Source organism: Pieris rapae, chromosome 20 (assembly GCF_905147795.1).
Source record: "Pieris rapae chromosome 20, ilPieRapa1.1, whole genome shotgun sequence".
Lineage (NCBI taxonomy): Eukaryota > Metazoa > Arthropoda > Insecta > Lepidoptera > Pieridae > Pieris > Pieris rapae.
This window is the reverse complement of record NC_059528.1, coordinates 6551354-6576140: the sequence shown is the minus strand read 5'-3', so window position 1 is coordinate 6576140 and position 24787 is coordinate 6551354. Positions and strand designations below refer to the sequence as shown.

At 34.7% G+C, this 24787-nt stretch overlaps 5 protein-coding genes across 6 annotated transcripts; 2 read left to right on the top strand and 3 right to left on the bottom strand.

The window, feature by feature from the left end:
• Positions 1-417: 417 nt before the first annotated feature.
• LOC111001614 lies at positions 418-10158 on the bottom strand. Its single transcript, XM_045632664.1, has 10 exons — positions 10089-10158; positions 9481-9651; positions 8754-8831; positions 7656-7797; positions 6742-6973; positions 6354-6543; positions 5337-5436; positions 2437-2559; positions 1344-1468; positions 418-597 (listed from the first exon to the last, which is right to left on the bottom strand). The coding sequence occupies exons 1-10, from the start codon at positions 10131-10133 to the stop codon at positions 433-435; spliced, it is 1371 nt and encodes a 456-aa protein (XP_045488620.1). The 5' UTR covers positions 10134-10158; the 3' UTR covers positions 418-432.
• A 995-nt stretch (positions 10159-11153) lies between these two features.
• Positions 11154-14749, top strand: LOC110995960 (vesicular inhibitory amino acid transporter). The gene is made up of 4 exons (XM_022263417.2): positions 11154-11593; positions 11677-11836; positions 12163-12292; positions 12384-14749. The coding sequence occupies exons 1-4, from the start codon at positions 11455-11457 to the stop codon at positions 13566-13568; spliced, it is 1614 nt and encodes a 537-aa protein (XP_022119109.2). The 5' UTR covers positions 11154-11454; the 3' UTR covers positions 13569-14749.
• A 393-nt stretch (positions 14750-15142) lies between these two features.
• Positions 15143-21289, top strand: LOC110995977. Its single transcript, XM_022263443.2, has 10 exons — positions 15143-15256; positions 15633-15803; positions 16806-16883; positions 18076-18208; positions 18548-18779; positions 19226-19415; positions 19556-19655; positions 19935-20045; positions 20396-20520; positions 21125-21289. The coding sequence occupies exons 1-10, from the start codon at positions 15194-15196 to the stop codon at positions 21266-21268; spliced, it is 1347 nt and encodes a 448-aa protein (XP_022119135.2). The 5' UTR covers positions 15143-15193; the 3' UTR covers positions 21269-21289.
• Positions 21290-21487: 198 nt separating this feature from the next.
• Positions 21488-23066, bottom strand: LOC110995974 (DNA polymerase interacting tetratricopeptide repeat-containing, protein of 47 kDa). Of its 2 annotated transcripts, none has more exons than XM_022263440.2 (3): positions 22859-23066; positions 22482-22672; positions 21488-22363 (listed from the first exon to the last, which is right to left on the bottom strand). In XM_022263440.2, the coding sequence occupies exons 1-3, from the start codon at positions 23006-23008 to the stop codon at positions 21553-21555; spliced, it is 1152 nt and encodes a 383-aa protein (XP_022119132.2). In that variant the 5' UTR covers positions 23009-23066; the 3' UTR covers positions 21488-21552. The 2 variants fall into 2 exon arrangements, with proteins under 2 accessions (XP_022119132.2, XP_022119133.2); XM_022263441.2 differs by having other exon boundaries at positions 22482-22668; positions 22859-22973.
• A 472-nt stretch (positions 23067-23538) lies between these two features.
• LOC110995975 (NADH dehydrogenase [ubiquinone] 1 beta subcomplex subunit 9-like) lies at positions 23539-24308 on the bottom strand. The gene is made up of 3 exons (XM_022263442.2): positions 24123-24308; positions 23868-24013; positions 23539-23797 (listed from the first exon to the last, which is right to left on the bottom strand). The coding sequence occupies exons 1-3, from the start codon at positions 24215-24217 to the stop codon at positions 23619-23621; spliced, it is 420 nt and encodes a 139-aa protein (XP_022119134.2). The 5' UTR covers positions 24218-24308; the 3' UTR covers positions 23539-23618.
• Positions 24309-24787: the final 479 nt, after the last annotated feature.

The following is a 24787-nucleotide window of genomic DNA, read 5'->3' as shown; positions in this document are numbered from 1 at the left end:
GTTTTTGGTGGAAGAATTGTTTTTGCACACCAATGTGTATTATTAAATTCGTAGTGCTTAAGTGACTCTGAGTTGGTTAGACGTCGTTATGTTTGTAAATTATGATAACGAAACTATAAATAAAAGTTATTAAAAATTGTATGAATTATTATGTTGCCCCTTCATATTAAAACAAATGGTGACTTTCACCAGTATAATACTTAAAGTAGAAAAAAGTCCGACCGACCAAGCTCCAGAAGATAAACCATTCCTTATAAGTTGCCATAACCATTCGTTTTGGCAACAAAATACCAAGCGATATTGAGTTATTACTGAAAAAAAACTACCCTCGTTTGTGTATAATATATTAATTCCTGCCCTTGTCTAAAATAAACTGACATAGCAATAGACTGCACTTAAAAGGTAATTAAAACAACATTTTATCAAAAATATTTATTTTTGTTGCGACGAGGGTAGTTGCGCATTGATTGCTGATTTACTTAAATGCGGGTAGAATGCGCCGGCTGCTGGTACTGACATGTCACTTGGTATATCGCCAGATTGCGGGTAGGGATGGTGGGGCGGAGCCCCCATCCATTGGGGATACCAATATAGACCCTAAAAGAAAAATCAAAGTTTGGTATTTAAAACTATAGCATCATATATAATGGAGATGTTAAGCATTTACTAGAAACAAAAGAAAAGAGGTCAAAGACAAAAGACTTATTCAGTCACTTGTCTTTTAAATATGAACTTGAATTTATCTCAAGTTCATATTTAAAAAAGTGTGTGTACACATTCAAGTGAAACTTCTTTTTATGATCTTGTTTTTTCTAAATATTTCTACTATATGTAACTTTACAAAAATTGGTTAAATAAAGTTAAATTACATATAGTATAACAAAAGGCTTTTAATATCACTTGTAAGATAGCTTACTTAAAATTCTTTGACTTTCATCTCTCATAGGCATCAACTTGTCGAATGTCGACAATTTTATTATTCTTGCTAACGTTCAGTAGCGTTAAAATAAAATAAAATACGTTTATTATGGAACATGGGATATACAGTTATTGCACTTCTTTCACGTCATTAAGAACCAGTAGGCATCCCTACTCATCGGCAAAGAAGACAGAGGATGTAGGCCGAGAGAAAAAGCCGGCGTAAAAAAATCTCGGTACTCTTTTAAACAACACATATTTTAAATCAAATATAGCAAATTAATTAGAAGCAGCCTGCCCAGCACTAGTTCCAGGCCCTTTTATCAACTAGATAATCACTTTATAGTAAGCCTTTTTAAACAGCATTTCTTAAATTTATTAAAAGGCAGAGTTCGTACACCGAACTCTATGGAATGCATAAGAACCTTATTATTTCCGGAACCGGAACAGGTGTATCGATACTCGTTGACAGTTAGAGGGTCTAAGTAGCTGACTCCAGCAATCGACCCGTAGTTTGGAGGGAACATAAACCAGCAACCATCAAGCGAATCTAAAAAATACAAATCGAATAAAATTTGTAATAAAAAAATCAGTGGCAACCTTTTTCGGTCTGTGCCTCAGATTTATTTGTTTATAAATGTCAATCTAATATGTAGGTGATTAGCCTGTGCCTGACAGACGCCGTCAACTTTTTCGGTCTAAGGCAAGCCGGTTTCCTCATGTTTTTCATTCGAATGTTAAAAGCGCACGTAGTCCATTGGTACACAGCCGGGGATCGAACTACGATTTCAGGGATGGCAGTTATACGCAACAACTTAGAAATTAAATAGTTTGTATAGTAAGTTGGAGTGCCTGAGTTTGACTCCTGACGAAATTATAATCGTTTAGGGAGCGTTCAAAATGAAATTTTTGGAGATTCTTGACCCCATGTAACGCGCCATAACGTTTTTCTGTTTCAAATAGTAAAACGTTTCGTTACCACTCAGTTACTTTATACCTAAAAGTTACCATATATGTAGTGTCAAGTATCGGAAAGTCGAAAATAATATTAACAAATTTTTAATTAAACTCCTTGAAGAAAAGAGCGTACCAATTCTTAAAGAGCCGGCAACGCACTCGCGAGCCCTTTGGCATTGAGAGTGTCCATGGGCGGCGGTATCACTTAACATCAGGTGAGCCTCCTGCCCGTTTCTATAAAAAATTCTATAAAAAAAAACCAATAACAGATAATTCAATCCCCGCCCCGCATTACACATCCCACACCAAATCTCCTCCTCAAAATTCTGAAACAACAAATTTAATAGATCTATGGTTTAATTAACAAAAATCTTATCGTATTAGCTGTGTTAAGCTGCCTACATATAATAATAAAGTACCAGTACACACACTAAACAATTTTACTATATAAATAGTAGAATTGACAAACATTATGCGTGCAAGCAAGAATGTAACAATCAAAATTTAAAAAACGACTTCATTCGCTATTTAATCCTGTATATCTTATAATAAATGTCTTACAAGTAATGTTAGAGAAATCGTGTGGTGATTCAGTGGAGACAGTGTAGCTTTCTGTTGTCTGCTCTATGAAGGGCGGTACCGGAGACAAACCGGTGCCTGGATCGCCGGGTATTATAAAAGGTCCTGAAATTAATACAACAATCGGGGCAAAATTAAAATAGGAGCTATACAGCCCATTGATCTAGGGACTGTGATGCTTAGACCTGAAATCGTATGATAACGCCAGTAGAAATTGCGTAGTTAGTGCGCATTTAGCAGAACTGTCAGTCTGATCTTCTAATAAGCTTTACAAATTGCACCAAGAGTATTGCTAACATACGAGAGTTGGAGGAAATTAGTGACGATGAAAATCGAGAGAAGAGGAGAGACTAGGGTTTGAATTACAATCACTAATATTAATGATGCTAATGATAATTGTACCGTATCGTCGAGTCTAGTGTCAAATTTATATAGTAAATAGTTAATTCGGTCATAGCACGTAGGTACTTATGTAGCTATCTACAGTTGTAGAAAAAACGACACTAACAAAAGAAAAAAAGGTATTTAATGCATTGAAAGTTTTTAACGCATTATCAAGTTAAATAAAGTTTATTTAAATTTCAGAAAAACTAAAATGTTGACTAAATCTTCAGTGTCGTTTTTAGTATCTACGGTGTGCGCGCGCATCGTAAGAATTAACTGTCATCATTTTTCCCTAACGCGCCAAAAGAAGTATAACTTCAAAAATAATTTGTAGGTATTAATGTCTTCCAAAAACAGTTGAACATAACTTTGTTCTATTCTCAATAGTTTCTGTAGCGTATACCGCGTAGGACTTATAAATGATATTTTCATACCTTAGGTAACACTATTGTAATTTCATACAGAATTTAATAATTATAAATAATATATAGATTCATCGGGGATAACGTAGGATTATAATGATAATAGTCCAGAAGTTTCGGATCCCATTCAATTCATCAAACAAATCTTTCCTAATAATATTAGTATAGGTTTCTTAATAAAAAATCGATTGTGTTAACAAGCTAAGAGGTTAGGCGGGTGGCGCCAGGCAGCGGGCCCCAACTCGCCCATAAATATTATGACAATATTGCCGGAGTAGTTGTCGCCCGGGCCCGGCGGGAGACGCCAACCCTCCATGTTAATAATGTCCCTTTTTAGGAAAGGGGAGAATTCGACACTCCCCTGCTGCTTAGCCACTCCGTCACAAATCTGGAGGTAGGGGTCCCACCAGAAAAAAAAACAAGCTAAGATATGAAGATAAACAGTGAGTTAGAACTTATAGTAGGGGAGCCCAAGAGGGGATTTCGGGATTTACTCAAGCGCGGCAGATTAATATACAGGGGGATACCTTGTACCCGGTTAAGTACCTCCACCAAATATGAGGCCCATATATAAGGCCGCCCGTAAAGGATACAGGATCAGATTAGTAAAAAAAAATTGATCATCAGACATTCTCGAGCGCATCAGATTAAGGTAGTGTAAGTTAATCACATCCTAAAAAGTGTATATTCCACTAATCTGACAATTTGAGAGTGACGTAAAGAGAGGGGAGGGCAGCAAAGTTGTAAAAAAAAAACGTCATCTTGACATTCTCGAGCGTAGCTAATTTTTTTTTTATTTTGAATGAAATAATTCAAGAATATTGAAAAATATATTATCTGACGATTTCCGCAAGCCGAAATAACAAAATTTCGTCGATAAAGTTCGTGCGATAAACGCGTGCAGCTGCGTGATGCCTACATTTCCTTCTCCGCGTTTCCCTCAAAATTAGATTTCATGTGAATTTGAACCGATGGGGACCGATAGATTTTGAGAAATTTTGAAAAATCTAATAAAATAACAATTTGTTTTTTTGAAAGTGTTTTTTTGCAATAACTTTTAAACGGCTTTATCCATCAACTTCAAAAAACTCATCCATCTTTAAGCTTGAAAAACGACGTCGATCGCCACCAAACTGGTGAAAATCGGTTGATTCGTTCGAGAGATATCGTGAACGAAAGAAAACCGAAAAAAGTGTTTCTATCACATAACTTCGACATTTCATATCGGATTATCGTTTTTGATGAAATTAAATAATTAGAGCTTAAAAAATGCGTCGATCGCCGTCAACCGCGGGAAAATTGCTTGATCCATTCAAAAGTTATTGGGGTTTGAAAATTTCAAAAATAGTGTTCTATGAAACTTCTATCAGACTTTCGAGCTGGGAGAACTCAAACGCATAGAAGTATTATTTCTTTGAACTCAGCGAGCTCATAAGTACAATTTTAAGCGCCCAGGAATGGAATTGCAGGCATGGCCTTTAGGGGAAACCGTTTTTCTAATATTTTTTTTGTCAGATCAGGCAAATCCCTCTAGATAATCGTCAGATTATGAGACAGTACGTTTAGAATATGAATCTGAACCATATATATCTTAATCTGACGCGCTCGAGTATTTCAAAATGGCGATTTTTTTTGCACATTATAATAATGGCTGCGAGTTTGCGTCAGCTCGAAATCGTCAGATTATTGAATGAGAGCTTTTTTTTTGGTGCACTTAACACCCCCTTAGAAAACCTGACGCGCTCGATTAAATTTTTTTTTTTTTCATTTTTAACCCTTACGTACAACCACCCCCATCATGCAAATGATCAGATTAACATACGTACATTATTAAAAATACGTAGGACATTGATGCTATCAATATCTGACGCGCTCGAGTATGTCCATGCAACAGTTTTTTTTTACATATTTAAACATCTATAGCCGCTTTCCCCACCGATGAAAAGGTATATATCATGTAACATTTTTTTCTTCTTATCATCTAAGCTTTGCAACCCAATAGGTCTCTACGACGCTCGAGTAAATCCCCATTTAGCATCGTGGGCTCCCCTACCATATATATTCGAAGTCTCTTACCACCGTAGAAGTTTGTATTGTTCCATTCGCAAACGTGATGATCACACGCGAGAGGTGATGACTTCTCTTTAGTGTAGTAAGAGTGACCGTTCGGAAGGAACTGGAATGAATTTTTATTCATATATACATTCTAAAACAGTGTGTATGTAACATACAAGAAAATATGACATCACAAATTAACACACACATTCCCATCAATTACATTACAACTTAAGCAGTATCTCAAATGAAAAAACGAAACCGACCACAAAATAAACAAAATAATAATAACTAAAATTAAAAATAACAGTAATAAACAAACAAAATGATAACTTAAACCACATTAAGAGCCTGCAAAACAAAGCTACGGTAAGTTGGTAGACTGTTGTAAAACACATCAATGTTTGTAATAAACTTGAAAGGGCGAGATAGCCTATTCACTGCACTATTAAAACTAGCGGATAGGCGAGCCGTAGGTACATATGGATTGCTATGAAGACAATCCAAAGGTTTGGTTATTGGGGTGCAGATAGGAGATCGATTGACTGTCACGGTCTGACAATCCACAATCTGAGATTATGGATTAATTATTGGGTTCGAGCGATAGAAGACTTTTAGTTCTAGTAACTCTAGGGTTACAAAGAAAGGAAAATTTTGTAAGATTAGTGCGAATATTAAAGGTTAATATTGTATATAAATATACTAGATGTATGATAAAAGATGTGACGTATAAATTAAAACCTTAAAACCTATTTTGGAATTACTTCGAGGTTTCAAAAACTAATAAACAGCGCACGTTTATCTTGTGTCACTGCAAGTAAAGTCATGCTGTACGGCTATCCTTATAACGGTATATATCCATTACCGATTCTTAAAAGGCCGGCAGCGCGATAACGAGCCTTTTGGCAGTGCGAGTGTCGATAGGCGGCGGTGTCACTTAACATCATCGTTTAGGGGCAAACGAAACTATGGTAAAAAATCCACTGGTGCTACAATTCTTACTCAAACTCAACTCTTAACGCTCATTCATAGACTTACCAACATATAATCATAATGGCGGAAGCGGATTCCCTGGATATTAAAGTCCAAGATGAAAGACCCTGACGTGATGATGCAAGAAGCGGCTGTCAATGGAGGGAGCTTGTATACCTCTGTACCACATTTCACAATGGCCTTTGGCAGTGTTGAAACGTCCCGGATGTGTTGAAGTCCTTTTTTGAAGGGGAATCTATATACAATAGATAATATATGAGAAGAGTTTTATGTTTTAACCTTACCAAAACTTAATTCGTGAAAATGACAGTTCGGGTCGAGAATTTTTCATACAAGTTTAGTTTCATAGTCACTTGCTGCAGCCACTAGATGAAAACTGCTCTGAACTATACCAAAGACAACATTCTGAACTATACAACCTCCTTCAACTTACCTATATATACAAACACCAGCGTGACACTCCAGCCCATGTATGAAATTATCCATTTGAAATGCCACATTTGGGTCCTCCTCCAAGAAGTACTTATTATCGTCCATAAAGTGCACAAAACCAAGGAAATGAAATCCTCGGTCCTTGCAATATGGCGGCACACCTTTACCCATATTGTATATGTCACTATATAATTGTGATATAAATAGATATACGTTTTTGCCGCAAAAGTACTCTGAAAATGTAATAGGATATAACTAAACGACATTTATTAGTATCTAAAGAATCTATGCGAAGTGATTACATGGAGACTCTGGGGACACTCACTGCCTCTAGGGTTGACATTAGGTCAAGTAAGTCAAAAAAGGTCATTTATATAGGTAACAGAATGTACACTTATGTACGTCAAAAAAGAAATATATAATTAATGCTTCTAATTTTACATTTACTGCCAGTTCTCAAATCTAGGATGTAGAACGGAAGAGAACTGGCAATAAGCTCTCTGCCACTCTTTTAAATCACGATTTTTTTTGTTTTACAATATATTTATAAGGAGCTGCAACCATTACTGCATGTCCCATATGATGTCTTTTGTCCCATATTAACAGGTGGCATGGTGAAATAGGAGCACGCACTTACATTTTCGTGGGAACAACACGCAAATACATCGTCGAAATAACTAACATCACCGCATACACGAATTAAATTCCTAAAATCTATGACTTGTCTAGTTCATAGAATCTATACAAAATGTAATTTTTCATCCTTTAAATCAAATTAAATATTTATAATTTAACAACTCTTCCCGAGACAAGATGGAGTCGCAACAGTCTCTATGAGGTACCAATAATCATGCTTGCCTAAAAAATTGTAAGTATTTTATGTGTCTATCATTCTAGTGATATTATTTTTCGTACCCTGACTCATATAAAACTCGCTTGGGACAGCCCCGCCTGCACCAGCATTGTAGGTGGCCACTCGTTCCGTCTTTATCGTATCGTGATTGTCATACATAGTTAACATATTATCTATTGCGTCGTCCAGGGCAATGAGTAAAACCTGGAAATTGGGGGATTTAGTATTGACTAACTGTCGTGGACGTGTGTCTAACTGAGTGTTCGAATCACTGATGAATTTTTCTTCTACACAATTAACACAGCGTGGTTGTTAATAAAAACAAGAGTGTGAAACTGTCATGCCTTCGAGAGGCTGATAGGTAATAAAAAAGAAATATATTAAATGCTTCTAATTTCACATTTTCTGCCAGTTCTCAAAGCGTAGAACGGTAGAGAAGAATTGGCAATAAACCCTCTGCCACTCTTTTTAATAGCCAAGTTCGTTTTACACAATGTTTGTAAGGAGCTGCAACCATTACACCACGTCCCACATGGCATCTGAGAGATTCCTCTCTCAGCAGGAGGCATGGTGAAATAGGAGCAGGCACTTACATTCTCGTGGGAAAAACAGCCTATTACGGCTTATTATTAAAATCAATTATTATTGACACTGTTCTAATGAAAAACATCCTAAACTGAGATATCAATTGAAACCTATAAAATCCTCACTGGCCACTATAATGTTCTAGGAATTGAAAAGCTCTTTATTTTAAGTGAAAATACACATTTGAAGGGTAGTTCTTTAAAACTTAAGACTACTCAACATTACACAAATTCCCTAAAGAACTTTCTCCCAAACCGGGTAGTGGCCGACTGGAATAGGCTTCCGGAAAGTGTAATCAGTGCACCATCGAACATTATTATTTATAATTTATTATATAAAAAAGTTCAATGGTGGAATGGATTTTATTTTTTTAACTTTTTTATATAAAATAAATAAATAGGTTGGATATTTTCTCCAAATGTCAAAATACGCGCGCATTAGTTTATTAAACTGTTAGTGTATATGTTATATAACTCATTTGTTTATTTTCCTACCTAAAAACAATCGGAAACTTTCAATCAGCCTGAGTCTTGCCAAGTTACGGACTATAGTAATATTTGAATTATCGATCTTACCTTCAACTCTTTTATATGCATATTGATGAACCTTCCTAAATGATCGGTGGCTATGTGAACATGTTCGTTTATTAAGTACTGAAACAATGGCATACAATTGGAATGTTTAAAGGCAAGGTGGTTATAGCGTGAAAGAGTATTAAGACCAGTAATTACAAAAATATAGGAACCATTATACTTATGGCAATTGCGGGTTGTGATTGTGAGGAAGTGGCTTGGATCTGGTCTACCTCCTCCTCTCTTCTTTAAGTCCTCATGGTATTTTCACAGATGTATATCCTTTCTGTACCATATTTGTATAAGTATCTGATTGTGCTCTTCGTGTGTCATTTTTTTTTATAGAACAGGGGCAAACTGGCAGGAGGCTCACCTGATGTTAAGTGATACCGTCGCCCATGGACACTCTCGATGCTAGAGGGCTCGCGAGTACGTTGCCAGCCTTTTAAGAATTTATACGCTCTTTTCTCGAAGGACCCTAAGTCGAATTGTTTTTTTTTATATTGATTATCAAATATGAGTGTAAAGAGCTAAGAGATGTTATTCTATCCGTCGCCAAAAATGGATTGTCTTCGTAGGGTTTGGTTATTGCGATGCAGATAGGAGATTGATCGACTGTCACGGTCTGATGTCAGATTGTTTTCATTCTGAGATTGTGGATTAATTATTGGGTTCTGGCGTTAGTGGTTTCTATACCAAACATAACATTATCACGTCTATTATTACATACCTGATCCGCAGCCCGTTTTATCTTCGTCATCTCAATTTGGTAATGAGCAAGGTGGTCCAACTTATCAGTCGGATCGTGGCCATAGATCTCATACGCGTCTATAATCATTGCTAGAGTTATGTTGTCTGTTGGCTCTTGACAGCATGGGTGTTTTCTTATATCGTACGCTTTCTGAGAAAAATATTATTTTATTTTTTACATAACTGTATGCAGATGAATTTGGTTCAAATAGAGTTTTTTACTAAAATATTTTTTACTTATACATATCTAAATGCGGATTTTGGTTTTATTTGACACTCTTTTAATATTGTCTTTGGTTCAGCCGAGTTCTACACAAAAAAAATCTTGAGCGCTTAAAAAAAATATAAAACTTGTTACGGTAGTACCTTCACATAAAATAAATATAAAAAATAGGTTATTAATCATTAGTCATTTCATTTATTCATTTAGGTAACTTAGAGTTCTCTTATGAACGTCAAAAAAAAAGAAAAATACAGAAAATGCTTCTAATTTTAAATTTACTGCCAGTTCTTAAATTAATTAAACTAAATCACACCCTTTTAAATTAGGCAGTCAAATTCTAATGTAAGCGTTAAAAAAAGACTTACTATAAAAGTGAAACATATTAAAAATAAAAAACTGTTTGCTAGCATTTCACCTCCACAATAGGTACAAAATAAATAACGAAAAAGTAATAAAAGTCATAAATTGCAATTAAAAATAACAATGCTATATTACCGTAATATAGATTTTCCCGTGACTCCTCTTTACTTTAAATTACTTTATACTTAAATAAAATATTTTTTTTACTAAAAATATGACATCATACATTTTATAGATACACATGCATATTCATATCAATTATATTAGAACACTAGCGGCCCGACCCGGCTTCGCACGGGTCGGCATTTATTTTTAAACATTTTTTGTTCTTTAATATTATTGTGGAACAGTTCTTTTTCTATCATCATTAGTTGTCGCCTGCGATTAAACATACTTTGTACACATTGGGTAATTTTATTGTAGTTTTAGTTTGGATCCTTATTTCTTTCCTTTATTAAGCAGTGATAATGTGGCATTCAAATGGTGAAAGAATTTTTTAAAACGGTACAGTAAAAGCCTGACGCATGCCGAGTTACCTCGCTCTGAGGCGTTCCTTGAAGTGCAAGCGAGAGCGCGTAACGAGCGACAAAGAGGCGCAATCGAAATCCGCGTTCGGAAGCGTTCGTACGTTAAAAATTTACATAATTGTATTTATTCGTCCAAATAAATGTAACTTGATCAATTGTGATTTCCCCTCACCTCCTCTATATCAGTACAAATATCTATGAAACAAATTTTAATTAAAATTTTCTTTTGAAAAATGCAACCATTCCATCAGTATATATATACTATACATGTTTTAATACCTAAGGCCTGGACTTATTTTTATATAAACAACTTAACAAGTACTTAAAGTGTATTAGTAAATATATTAGAAATTTTATAATTATATTGCTTTACAATAATTAAATTAAAATTGGCCTAAGAATTCTTATACTTATATCATAATAGAAGTAATTCGACCATAAAATTGTCATTCCGTTCTAACATCAAAGTTATCCCTTAATATCGTAATATGAAAACTCTCGTGAGCCTATCGATCGATTTCCCGCGCACATCCCACGCGTCGGTTACGGTACATCTCCAGAATCCAGCCATCTCGCATTATTCCCACAAAAACCGTGAAAAAATGTTACATTAACCGTAAAAAAATATCAAACCAAACCAAAATGACCGCGAATAACATATTCTAAACAAATCTTAAACAGATTATAAAAAAAAGTGAAAATAAGGTTTTACTGTCGATGTAAAATGTAATAAAAAAAATTAGTGTAACGAAGTCTTCCATTATAGTTAAGAATTAGATTAATGTCTATGTCTTCCTGTTACGTCAATTTTTAAATATAGAAGTTTTTGAAAAAAGAATTTAAAATGATTAACGTGGGGCGTTTCAAGTTGCCACCGATTAAGAATGTGCTGGATGTGGCCATGCAGACTGTGAGGCAGCAAGTACCAGAACGACCTGGGACTGCACCGCGCCCACCACAAAATGTCCGGTTTGCTAATTCAGGTTAGTGAAACACTAAATCGTACATCTTATGGAACGCAACGCAAATTTCCATTTGATTTTGTTCTTTTATTTATATATATTAGACATGGGAGAAAGCTGTGAGCTATCTACAATGAACGAGACTACATCGCCGTCATACCAGTCTACGAACCCAACCAACCCATTTCTGAGTGGACAGCTTCAGGCTGAAGATTCCTTTACCAGTTATCAAAACACATATCCACAACAAGATGGCGCTCCCAGGTATTATTTAATACTCTATTAAACACATCACATCAAATACCTTGAATGGTTATAAAACCTTTTCATCCTTCACCTCCTTGTTCAGAAAAATAAATCTACACCATTTTAACTAAAGTAATCATTTGTCTCTTTTCTTTTATCACACTTCACTGAAAGAGACAAGTCACTTTAGGAGGAAGAGCAATTAAATTTGCTACGTTATTATAATTATTTTGTTTTAAAGACAAACCTATTTAAATTTTAACACGAAAATTTTTTTACACGAAAGATGTCAATGTCATTCTCTCATAAGGTCAAGTCGCAATAAAATGCAATGTACTTTTCAGAACTCAGAGCATGCAAAGCGTTGACTTTTATGCCTCATCGGAAGAGGGTGGGTTCGAAGAGGGTGGTGGTAGCCCAGGTGCTAAGATCAATGAGTTTCAAGCCGCCTGGAACGTTACTAATGCTATCCAGGTATGTCTTCATTTAAAATTATAATTTATATAATATAATATTAATACAATCTAATAACAATACTGTCAAAGTCTGTTTACATTTTTTTCAGGGAATGTTCGTTGTATCATTGCCATTTGCTGTGCTCCAAGGAGGATACTGGTCAATAGCCGCCATGGTTGGTATTGCCCACATCTGCTGTTACACAGGCAAAATTCTAGTAGATTGTCTCTACGAAGATGACCCAGTTTCTGGTCAACGAGTACGAGTCCGTGATTCTTACGTCAGCATCGCTAAAGAATGCTTTGGGAGAAAATATGGCGCTAAAATTGTCAATATCGCACAGATTATTGAACTGCTGATGACCTGTATCTTGTACGTTGTGGTTTGTGGGGATTTGATGATTGGAACCTTCCCCGATGGGTCAATCGACACCCGATCCTGGATGATGTTAACGGGCATATTCCTTTTGCCTCTGGCATTTTTAAAGTCTCTCAAAAGCGTTAGTATGCTGTCTTTCTGGTGTACCATGAGCCACTTAATAATAAACGCCATTGTTCTTGGCTATTGCATTCTTTATATTGGTGAGTGGGGTTGGTCTAAAGTGAAATGGAACCTCGATTTGGAAAACTTCCCCATTAGTCTGGGTGTCATCGTCTTTTCATATACTTCCCAAATATTCTTACCCACCTTGGAGGGCAACATGGAAGATAGATCTAGATTCGAGTGGATGTTAAATTGGTCTCATATCGCTGCTGCTGCATTCAAAGCTACTTTTGGATATTTCTGTTTTCTGACATTCCAAAACGACACTCAGCAAGTTATAACAAATAACCTTCGATCTGCTGGCTTCAAGGGCCTCGTAAACTTCTTCCTCGTGATTAAAGCTGTGCTAAGCTACCCCCTTCCTTATTATGCGGCCTGTGATCTGCTTGAACGTGTTCTGTTTCGAGGAAAACCCAAAACTGTCTTTCCCCCAATTTACGCTTTGGATGGTGAGCTGAAGGTTTGGGGTCTAGCATGGCGACTGGGTGTGATAATGTTTACAATTCTGATGGCAGTATTTATTCCACATTTCCTGATACTCATGGGCTTTATTGGTAGTTTCACTGGTACGATGTTGAGCTTCATTTGGCCTGCGTACTTCCATTTGAAATTGAAGGCCAATCAGCTCGACAGTACCACTGTCGCCTATGACTATTTCATTATTGGTTTGGGCGTGTTATTCGGCCTAATCGGAATGTACGATTCTGGTTCTGCTCTTATAAAAGCATTCAAAATAGGGTTGCCGTTTTAATTTAGTAGTCAATAATTGTTGAACTATTTTTAGAATAATGCATATTAAATGTCTATTATTTATAACCCTGCAAGTTGTTTGCGGCGTATTAATGCCAATATTTAGTCTGATGTGATTTTGTAATTTAGATTTAGCTGTTAAGAATTTAAACTTGTTGCTGATGTATCCATTGTCTTCCAAAATAATGATTATATGTATAACAATTGACATAAATGACGTTATGTCAGTATGGTCACATTGATAGGTTAAGAATCGAGCGTCTTCCAGACATTTAAATCTTCAACAACGAAGTCTTCCATTTAAATGTATTTTTAAAGTTATATATTTACAAATTTTGTGCAAACAGTAGAATTATACTTTGTATAATGTATAATGCATTTAATTGCGATGTCACATATAAAACCCCCTGATAACACGGTTCTCTTATAACGCATTTTCATATTACGCGACATCAATTTCCCGTATAAAACGGACATTATCCTAAATACGCGGAGATTTCAGAGAATATTTATGTACCTACTAGTTACAAGGGTCATAAAGGGCGAGTATACTTTTACAAGCGGAAGGAATCTATCGTGTTATAGGAGGGTTTACTAAACTAGTTAATTTAATAGATAACTTCACATGTTATTAATTGTACAATAAAAGACAATAACAATATATATATGTAATACATACTAAATGACATTTTATGAAAAAAATGTAAGTAAAATCTCCAGATTTACACATTACGTTTATTGTCTGTCTTATTCAGACGTCTTGTTGTTGTAAAGCATTTTAGAATAGTACTAATTATAATCTTATATATCGCTATATTTTAGGATAAAATTCGTTTGATAAAACACATATTATATAAATAGTAATATTTTGTGTGTTGACATGTTTCTTCCATAGAAATAGATTAATGCTAATGGTATATGCGCATCATAAGCGACAATAAAAATATTAGAACTCGTTACAAAAGTTTAATATTTGTGCGCTGTGGACTGTCAATAATTTGCGTTTAACCGCCATAAAATAAAACTCATTTCCAGAGAGTAAACAATGCCCGGCTAGGTTCAAAATTATAAGGTTTTTTGTCTATTACCGTGTCACTTCAAAAACTAAATTAAGAAATTATTTATTCAAAAATTAACGACGCAATAAATTTAATAATTAATAACAATGTATTCAATATGTTTTGTGATAAAATAAAAGATTAGGTGTGTATTTATTGAATATGAGATGTTATTTGAATATTGTTTTATTTCTCCCTTCTTAAATGCACAAATTAAATCAATATTAACGTCGCCAATCGCCATGGTATTATAAATAATTCTTATAAATATGACTCTGAATTCAATTTCCGTTTCCACTCTTATGTTTTAGGAACAGAATATTCTGATCATCCATATTGATTACACATCAAAAGATAAATAAAAATGAATACTTTTAGCGGAATGTTGCAAAAAGTCTTATAAATAAAATAGATGAAACCTTTAATGCCTACTAAACATTATTGCGTGTAAAAAAATGGTTTCATAGGTTGCACATAAAAATAATTGGCAATAAATTCAAGAACAAATTACGCAGCATTGGCGCCTAATTGGCACACAAGCGTCCATTTTAGGCGCCATGTTGCGAATATGGGTGCCTTCATTCACGCCTGCGTCTTGCTCGTACTATGTATCATCTGGCTAGAGATAACTGTATGTAACAAATTAGATGATAAGAATTATTATATAGTTTATGTATTATAATATAGATACCATACTTGCAGTTACCATATCTGTAGGGGAAAATGAGTCTTGTTTGTTTTCTATACTTTAACATTCTATTCAAATTTAAGTAAATTAGCTGAGAGCTTAAGAATATACGACTTTGTCAAATCTTGTAGGTAATAAATTTTTCATAAAAAAAACTATTTGTGGAAAACCATACTTTTTTTAAGTGTTCGATTTGTTTCGAATTGATTTTTACCAAAAATAATGAACCGACGTAAATCAATATATACGTAGTTTTAAAAAGTGTACTATCTATCTAACTAATATTAAGTAGTAATTAGCGAGTCGGTATCCATTATAGTACCCGTACAATATAAGAAACCACCCATGCTGTCTTGAACCCAACGAAAATTTGACATTGGCAATGATAATAGACGCATTCGAAATTTATGGACACGACCCCACAGATAAATTGGATAATTTGTGGCTCTACCAAAATGAGATGATGAGGATTAAAACAGCTGAAGATCAGGTACAAAATACAAATAGAAAATTTATATTGTAAATTCTTGACTTCCATATTTAATAAAAATATAGACCCTATGAGTCTATATAATTTATCGTATTTAATATTAGTATCGTAGTAATATTTATTTATATGACCGTTATTAAGTAATATCGCCCGCCGCCTATACATTACATTGCCAGAGGGCTCGTAATAATAATGCACTTGATTGGCGGCCTTTTAAGATACGCTCTTTTCTAAAAGGAACCTAAGTCGAATTGGTTTGGAATTCTTGGACTGCTGGTTCCACATAGTGATGGTTGGGTGATGGCGGCGGCAAAAACTGAATAACAATTTTTGCCGCCGCCATCACACATATAAAAACGAAAAGTTGTAGAACGACGGACGTCAAGGTGAATTTCGTATTCCACCTCGACGTCCGCTTATAAAACTCAACTGCACTCTGCGTGGTAAATGCGGTAAAAGATGTACATGTAATTTTGGTTTCGTTAGAGGTTTGTACCTGTGGTTGTCCACAGACCCACAAGTTTGTCTTTGAGAATAGAGTTCTCTCGACAAATATATTCTTTAGGTAAAGAGATAGCATATGACCTTTGAGTATTAATCTGGCTTAATACTCAAAGCATATGACATACATTTGAATTTAAGCACTAATTCCAGACATTGAATAAGTGATCAGATTTTTTCTGATAATTTTCTAAGCATGCAGGTCCAGATATGTCTCAATTCAAGCTATACTTTTTACATCATAAAAGCCTTAGGTATTATTATAATCACAAATACTTATTATTCTTAGGGCCTGTTTCACAATGTATGGATAAAGTACCAAATAGCTATGCAACACAATTATTCGAAGAGAAATACTCCCAATAAAAAACTCCGCGGTTCATGACGAATAGCGCTATCTGACAGTCGTGAAACGCAAAAATACTGTTTATCCTACCATTCGGACATTGTGAAACAGGCCCTAAGTATCCTAAATCGGCGTTTAATTAATGTTTGTTTTAGTATTTAATAAACGAGCGGGTCCACATCGCGACTGACCATTTGGGAAGGTTTATAAAATTGCATATTCAGGAATTGAAGGTACCTTGCTTATTAGCATAAATTAATAAGTAATTGTATGAACCCATACTACATTTCGCACACTCAGGCTTTCTTATACTATAAGCATGGCGATTTCCTAAATCGTTGGAGTTACGCCCCGATAGTATACCCAGACGTAGGCATTTTAACTGTTACTAATAGGGGGCAAACAAGCCTGCGGGACGCCAAAAAGGCAGTCGTCCCAGACACACATTTTTAGTGGGTGCGTTACCGGCCTTTAAGGGAGTACGCTCGTATTTTGAATTGTTGGAGGTCGTATCTCTCAGGGAAGAACCCCGCCGGTAGTCAATACAGTTCGCTAGTTCACAAAAGAAAATGCCTTTCATAGTAATTAACTAAATCATGGGAATTACGCCCCGAGAGTATAGCCAGACGCAGGCACTCTCTTATTCAAACTGTTATTTTGCAGTCATTCCTTCCATAGCAAGTAACATTTCACTATTTTGCTTATATTCTATTGTGTAAGCGAGTGGTTAATAGCCACATAGTAAAACAAAAATTCTATTATTTAAAGCACACCGATTACCTACCGTTTCTCCTTAAGGACGAAATTATCCCCAATTTCTTTTCTACACTACATCCATCAGCTTGGCAATTCATTATACTTACTAAAAGATTTACTATGACAAAAATTGGTTTAAAGAAATACATTCGCTTTGAAAATTAAAATTTAAGGTAGTTTAGTTGTACATCGTGTTATCAAATTATTAGAAAATAAAAAAATAGTTGCTCTGCAAGCCGTGTTGGCCTAGTGGCTTCAGCGTGACTCTCATACCTGAGGTCGTAGGTTCGATCCCCGGCTGTGCACCAATGGAATTTCTTTTTATGTGCGTATTTAACATTTGCTCGAAAGGTGAAGGAAAACATCGTGAGGAAACCGACATGTCTTGACCCGAAAAGTCGACTGGTATCAGGCACTGGAGGCTGACCACCTACTTGCCTAAAAGATTTAAAAATGATAATGAAACAGATTCAGAAATCTGAGGCCAAGACCTAAAGAGGTTGTAGTGCCGCTGATTTTTTATAATACTCTGCAAATATTAGATGAAATTAAGTTTGCGATTGATTCGCTAAAGTTAAGAAACAAACGTATGAATGTGCACATTTTTTTTTTGTTGCTTTTTATTAAATTGGGGTTACTTACAAACTAATAATCTCTGAGAACTTATAGGTCTTACTAATTACTCTTGACGATGTATTGGACAATATGTTAACGATGTATGAGAACCATAACTCAATCGGAGCTGAGAGGAGAGCTACTTACACTGGTGGACCTGTCCCCACCGAATTTTATATAAGTCAAGGTAACTTCCATCATAAGCGCTGATGAGTCAACCACGTACACGCGAGTAATAATAATAATCATTTATTTGCATAAATATGGTACAAAATTATTGTGGTAGTAAACTAAACTTCGTATATTCTGCCATAATGGCGTGCAATTTTGTCTTACATCATTGAAAATATGGTGGCTTTGAGTACTTTATGTATACATTTTGAAAGATCAACACGATTTAAATAACTTCGCTCGATAGAAAAAAAATCCAAAGTTGGTTTAGATATAACTAACGCTTGATACATTTTCTACAATATTTACAATCAAATATACAGTATTTTTCTTCAATTAGATTTTTTTTTTTCAGAATACTATTGCGGCAAAAACGTATACATATTCCTATCCGAACTGTATAGTGACATTTACAACATTGGAAAAGGAATAGCTCCATACTGTAAAGATAGATCCTTCGTGTTTCTTGGTTTCCTACATTATCATGATGAGCAAAAGTACTACCTCCTCGATGACCCGAGCATTTCCTTCCCGACAGATAATTATATGCATGGTTTGGAGTGTCATGTGGGCATTTGTATATTTAGGTATGCATTCGTAATAAATATCGTTTATTATTTAATATTGTCAAAATCTGGGGAAACGTCGCTATATAATACATGGCGATTTCGTGATCTGAAAAAAAGACTGTTTATATGCCACATTATAGTGCTCTCAATATTTGTAGTGAGTAGACAAAATCACAAAATCAATGTTACATTATAAAAATCAGTTCCAAAAATATCCACATAAATGGTGCTAACTGCTATACTAAAGAATTAAATATAATTTTTAATTTTCAACACCGCTATTTACCGCTCAACTGCACTGTATAATCTTGAATACATCAATAAATCTTCTAATTGAATACCCACAAAATATTCAACGTAAGAAAATTAAAAAAGGGATTTCTTCAAAACACCCAATACTAGTTTGAATTAATAAACTAATGAAATATTCCAAGGCATTTCTTGTAGCTATAAAGAAATTACAGATTTCCCTTTAATAAGCTACTGCAGCGCGAAAGGGACGTCTCAACTCTACCCAAGGCGATAGTCAAATGCGGTCTAATAATGTACAAATTACCGCCACTCTCCGCTGCTGCGTGTATCATCGCTTCCGGTTCATTTATTTTGGATTTTAATATTCAGGGTCTGAGATACCGACATTACGACTTTTTACTAGTATGTATATTTAAAATATGTTAATTTAATCTTAATTATTTCTCCAATTTAAGAAAATTATCAAATTATTAAATAATTTGTAATTAAATAAGGAACCCGATGGTAATGTATATTAATAATAATATATTAATGGTTTGCAGACAACCCCAAATGGTAACACATATTATACTAAGGAAGCAAATACGCCGCTTGTGTGTGACCATCACGTGTGTGAGTGGAATTACACTAATCATTATGGAGGTAAGAATATTAGAAAGCAACTATCTACCCTCAAAATAAACATAAATAAAAATTTCTTCTTTTTATCTCTATTGTTACCACAAAGACCTTATATAGTTAGGACCTGGGTGTGAGTATAAAACCAAGCAAAACAAAAGACAAAACCATATCAAGTTTGGTTCATTGTTAAGAACGAACGGAAAGACGCATCGTTTTGTCTTTTGTTTTTCATATTTACCCAAATGATTACATGCCATAGTAATTTGAAAGTTCTGAGTGGAAATTCAAATTACATTTCAGGTCCGTTCTTAATACCCGGTGATCCAGGAACGGGTATTGACGCAGTACCGCCCTACATAGAACCCACGCCCAAACCAGATGGCTTTGACGAGGAAAATATCACTGTTCCTTGTATGTTGCATTTTATATATGATATACAGATTAGAGCATTTAATCACTTTTTGGTTCACACTTTCCGTGCTGGATACGTTCCTAGCACGGTTATGGTATGGGATACCACTAGGGGATAGTGGACAGACCTTTAAACTTAAGAATATTATGGTTATATTAAAAAAAACTAAGTAATCATGATTTATACATTAATATCAATGTAAATGTAAGGTAAATGCTTCACGGTTAAATAATTTTAAATTAAATTTGAAACTTTAGTTGTTCATTGTTCATTTCTCGCAAACGTTAATAAAAAAAGACAGTATGGCTGAACTTCGTAATGTCGTAATCATGAAGAAATTGGTTTATAGATATCCTAGAAGGATGTTTGTTCATGTACCCACCTAACTATGGATCTATAGCCGGGAAGAGCTATTTGGATACTGTAGATTTACACGATGACAGATTTACATGCAACGCCGCAGGAGGCACTAAGGTATGTGAGGACAGAAAGAAAGACAGGAAAGTATTCATAATGAAATTATGGTCATTAAAATATGGTATACATTTCACCGCTTGCAACTCTATAAAGCGTAAATTCGGCCCCAAATGGAGTATTGTTCTCCCCTCTGGGCGGAACTCCCCAGTACCAGCTTCTTCCGCTTGACCGAATTGCGTAGAGATGTGGGGTCTCTCTCTCTGCTTCTTCAACCGATTTACTATGGATTGTTCAGGGGAGTTGTTCGAATTAATACCTGCTGAGTTTCATCATTGGACGTCGAGGCAGAATACGAAATTCCACCCGTATCACCTCGGGGTTCGTCGTTCCATATGATCCATTGATCGTTTTTAAGGCAGTTTTTGTTCCAGCTGCCGTATTTCGGAACCCATTCGTCTTAGAACATACCAATTCTAGAAAGGCCGGTAACGGACTTGCGAGCCTTCTGGCAATCTAAGCGTCCATAGGCGGCGGTAACACTTAATATCAGATGAGCCTCCTGCCCGTTTGCCTCCTATCATAAAAATAAACTTTCAGAATTATACTTCTTTATTATATAATTATATTTTATTATATATATTATTACTAAATTTGTTTTCAGGGTTTATACTGGTACCCACAATGGATGGGTGCCATGCCCCATCATCCATATTCCCCACTAACAGAGGACAAGGGTAGTTTTGACCCACCCGGCTCATTCTACCCTCATCAGAATTATGACATGGAAGATGATACAGATACCTAAATAGACTACAATATTTGAAAACTTCTTTGGTTTTAATATGCTTATATGCTAACCCGATGCTCTTGGATATGCAGACATATAACTTAAAAAGTATCCATACAAAATTTAAATGGGTCTATGGAGAAATACTTAAGTAATTTACTTTTGGACTTAAATTTATAGTTCTTAGTCAAGTTATCCCAAGTAAATAGAAGGAATTTGTAAACATTATAAGATAACTATAAAAAATAATATGTATTTCAAAAACATACAACATTTACATAATAGCTAATAGCTAACCACATTTATATATATGTCTCCAAAAACTGTCTCTCAACTTTGCTACCTCGTGGCAAAACAAAAAATGCAGGTGTCCCTGCTTTTAATTCAAAATACTTTGTTGTAAGTAAATCGCCAAGATTCCGTGATGGATCAACCACGTGGGGCATCTTATCCCAACCTTCAAAATAAACATTGATAGACCCTGAATTATATTTATTTTCCTCATCCCATGGGGCCGGGAACAATTGCTCTAACTGGTTTATCAATGAAACAGTTTCTGGACACGCCTTTATGAAGTCTGTCATCTGATATTCAGGGTACAGAAGCAAGACTGGCCACTTAAGCACTCCGTTTTCCAAATGTACTATTGAGTCCTGTGCTCCTGGTAAACATGGCTCTAATTTGGACAAATCTATATCATCTTCATCTTCACAGTTTGAAATCTTAATGCCTCTTTCAATTATTGTTTTAACTATTACATTTTTAGTTTCTTCATTTTTCTTTTCTCTTCTCTCCTTTTTCCTTATATCTCTTTCTTTTAGTAGTTTTTTTTTATTGGCTGCATTTAAAAGGTCAGTGATTTCTATATTTTCTTCTTTCTCAAGTAGTTTACTGCAGTGCTCTACACATTTGTCATACAGGGCAACTTCTAAAGCTGCTTTTGCAGCTCTAAGCCTGGCTTTACTATGTTCGGGGTCAAATGCTAGCGCTCTCTCACTATCAAATAAAGCTGATCTATAATTCTTTAAGTGCCAATGAGAAGCTGCCCTATTATTATAAAGACTTGCATTTATTTCTGCATTATCTGATCTTACTTTAATGCCCTCGGTATATCTGTAAAATAAAGATACTATAGTAACAATGAACATTTGATATATTAAAATCCATTTAAAGCCAGTGAAGCTCAGTAGAGTTAAGCCACAAAAGAAATCAATAATAAAGTACAACTTACCCCAATATTGCAAGTCTGTAATTCTTATGCTTAAAATTAAAGTTGCCATCTTCTTTATAGTTAGTAGCAAGTTCTAATGGTGTATTCTCTTCAGGATCATATTTGAGTTTTGCTAAACCTTCAGCTAACGGAGACATTTCGTCACCACTTGGAGCAGTTTTCATAAAAAATGGATGTTTGTCCATTTCTTCCTAGACAAAAGGATTTTTATAATATTTTTCCAAAGTGTATGTAAAGGGATTAATATGTACTTGAGACCGCGGTCCATATTATTAATAATATCCTATAATATTTTAGTCTAGAGTAATAGCATGGCATATTAAATATGTATTTTTAAATTGAACATTTATCGACACTAAAGGCTGATAAAATATTACCTCCCACCGATCTTCTGGCCATCCTTCGGTATATCTTTTCTTTTCTAAACCATCAATAAAATCGTCGAGCTCCTGATCTAATTTCTGACACAAAGCCGCCCTCTCCTCGTCGCTCATCCTCATAGATTTATTTTCAACATTATCACCCATTTTAATAGATTATTTCACTTTTCTCTTAAATGTAAACATAACCTCGCTTTGAAAGATTCTGCAATGCAAAATGAACACACTAGAGAAATGTCAAGCACGAACGTCACAGCCAATTTTTTTAAATTTTATGACCTGGTAACATAGACCTGGCTATCTCGAAATAAGTGATGCCTTGTGTTTGGCTATATCTCGAAATTAGTGATGCTTATTATTATTATGTATGCAATATTTAAAAAATCAAAAAATCATAATTTCAAAAAGAAAATCTGCAAAATAGAACAAGTGTTAATGTTCTCCAGTTCTGTGAGAACTGTATATCTTTATATAAAATATGGATTGATAGTAGTATCAATCCATATTTTTGTTATTTTTTTTTCTAGTTAGCCGTTACTAATAATTGTTCAAGTTGTAAGCTTCAAGCAGTAATTAATTTATAGGATTTAGCATAAATTTGACTTTCTAAGCAAAGTATTAAAAAATATGAATTTGTTAAATATTTTTAATTATTTGCCAAACATTTTATGGGCGAAAAAGACAATTGTACAATATTAATTATAATTAAATAGCCAGAATATGAATAACATAAAGTACAGCAACCATTTACTTTAAACTACATCAAAGTGCCCTTATACCACTTTTCAACATACTCGTTCTTCCTGCACTCACGTCTAGCAAAATATTCTGGATACTGTGCTTTCTCCAATGGGTGCCAATAGTCAAGAACCCAGTCTGGAGGTGTCACAACGCGGCCGTAAGCAACGCCGCCGGCAAGCCCAACCGATCTCGGAACTAAAATAAAAGAACCCATACATAATATCCGATAATTAATAATTATATAAAAATTATAATCAGCTTATACATTTAGCCAAAGGACGAGGATCTTTTTTAAGCCAATACTCGCGTTCTCCAACTCGTAACAAACGACGTTGTTCCTTTGGATCACTGACGCATTTATTATCATCAAACTGTTTTCTCAAAAGCACTTGATGGTAGCGAACTATGAACCTGAAATATCACATATCTGATAGTTGACCAATTGTCAATTCCAGTAGAAATAAGTTAGATTCAATAAATAAATATGGTTTTAGTATTCCACTTTATAATATTATCTTACCTAGCTATGTAATAACTTTCAATAGTTCGCATACACTTCTTATAAAGGGTGCATACTTTTTGTGCATGAGTTCGTAACTCAGGTGCAAAACTCATATTTTTAAATGTTGTTTATTGTTTTCATTAAAACTAAGGAGTTCAATTGGCTTCTTCAACTCTTAAAATACAACGTATGTGTAATGTTACAAAGAAAATAAACGCAAAGGTCAAATTGACAAACGGTTTTTTACTCTTCAATATATGGCCAGCATGGATATAACATTTTCCGAATACTTTTCTTTTCGGGTGAGGGCAGTAAATTCATATATAATTCAATTATAATGCCTATATTCTTTAATCAGTCAATAAATCAAAGTAGTAGTTTAAACAATAGTGAAACCACTTTTCTATATCTATATAGAGATTGAATTAAAATTCTTAAATAACAAAGCTACGCGCATATTATATTTAAATTGAAAACAGGCTTTAACAACGTGGCGATTTTACTACCTACAGGCATGCGACGTCATAGTTGATACGACTAATCTTTTAGTTTTACCTTTTATTGTCTCGTGACGTATAACACCAATATTTTTATATTATGGATTTTTAAAATAAATTAATCATTATTTTAAAGTTAGTTTTCTGCGTAACGATTTTTTAAGTCATATATTTATCTATAGTCTA

Excerpts from the sequence above, each read along its gene's own strand:
- LOC111001614 (XM_045632664.1), bottom strand. The coding sequence starts at position 10,133 with ATGCTAGCAAACAGTTTTTTATTTTTAATATGTTTCACTTTTATA. Across the intron at positions 8,832-9,480 it reads TAAAACGGGCTGCGGATCAG|TACTTAATAAACGAACATGT; the intron begins GTATGTAATAAT and ends CCATTGTTTCAG. Across the intron at positions 1,469-2,436 it reads CGATTTCTCTAACATTACTT|ATTCGCTTGATGGTTGCTGG; the intron begins GTAAGACATTTA and ends TGTATTTTTTAG.
- LOC110995960 (XM_022263417.2), top strand. The coding sequence starts at position 11,455 with ATGATTAACGTGGGGCGTTTCAAGTTGCCACCGATTAAGAATGTGCTG. Across the intron at positions 11,594-11,676 it reads TGTCCGGTTTGCTAATTCAG|ACATGGGAGAAAGCTGTGAG; the intron begins GTTAGTGAAACA and ends TATATATATTAG. Across the intron at positions 11,837-12,162 it reads CAACAAGATGGCGCTCCCAG|AACTCAGAGCATGCAAAGCG; the intron begins GTATTATTTAAT and ends TGTACTTTTCAG.
- LOC110995977 (XM_022263443.2), top strand. The coding sequence starts at position 15,194 with ATGGGTGCCTTCATTCACGCCTGCGTCTTGCTCGTACTATGTATCATC. Across the intron at positions 18,209-18,547 it reads CGAATTTTATATAAGTCAAG|AATACTATTGCGGCAAAAAC; the intron begins GTAACTTCCATC and ends TTTTTTTTTCAG. Across the intron at positions 18,780-19,225 it reads GTGGGCATTTGTATATTTAG|ATTTCCCTTTAATAAGCTAC; the intron begins GTATGCATTCGT and ends AAGAAATTACAG.
- LOC110995974 (XM_022263440.2), bottom strand. The coding sequence starts at position 23,008 with ATGGGTGATAATGTTGAAAATAAATCTATGAGGATGAGCGACGAGGAG. Across the intron at positions 22,673-22,858 it reads GGCCAGAAGATCGGTGGGAG|GAAGAAATGGACAAACATCC; the intron begins GTAATATTTTAT and ends CCTTTTGTCTAG. Across the intron at positions 22,364-22,481 it reads TACAGACTTGCAATATTGGG|ATATACCGAGGGCATTAAAG; the intron begins GTAAGTTGTACT and ends TTTATTTTACAG.
- LOC110995975 (XM_022263442.2), bottom strand. The coding sequence starts at position 24,217 with ATGAGTTTTGCACCTGAGTTACGAACTCATGCACAAAAAGTATGCACC. Across the intron at positions 24,014-24,122 it reads GAAAGTTATTACATAGCTAG|GTTCATAGTTCGCTACCATC; the intron begins GTAAGATAATAT and ends GTGATATTTCAG. Across the intron at positions 23,798-23,867 it reads TCCTCGTCCTTTGGCTAAAT|TTCCGAGATCGGTTGGGCTT; the intron begins GTATAAGCTGAT and ends CTTTTATTTTAG.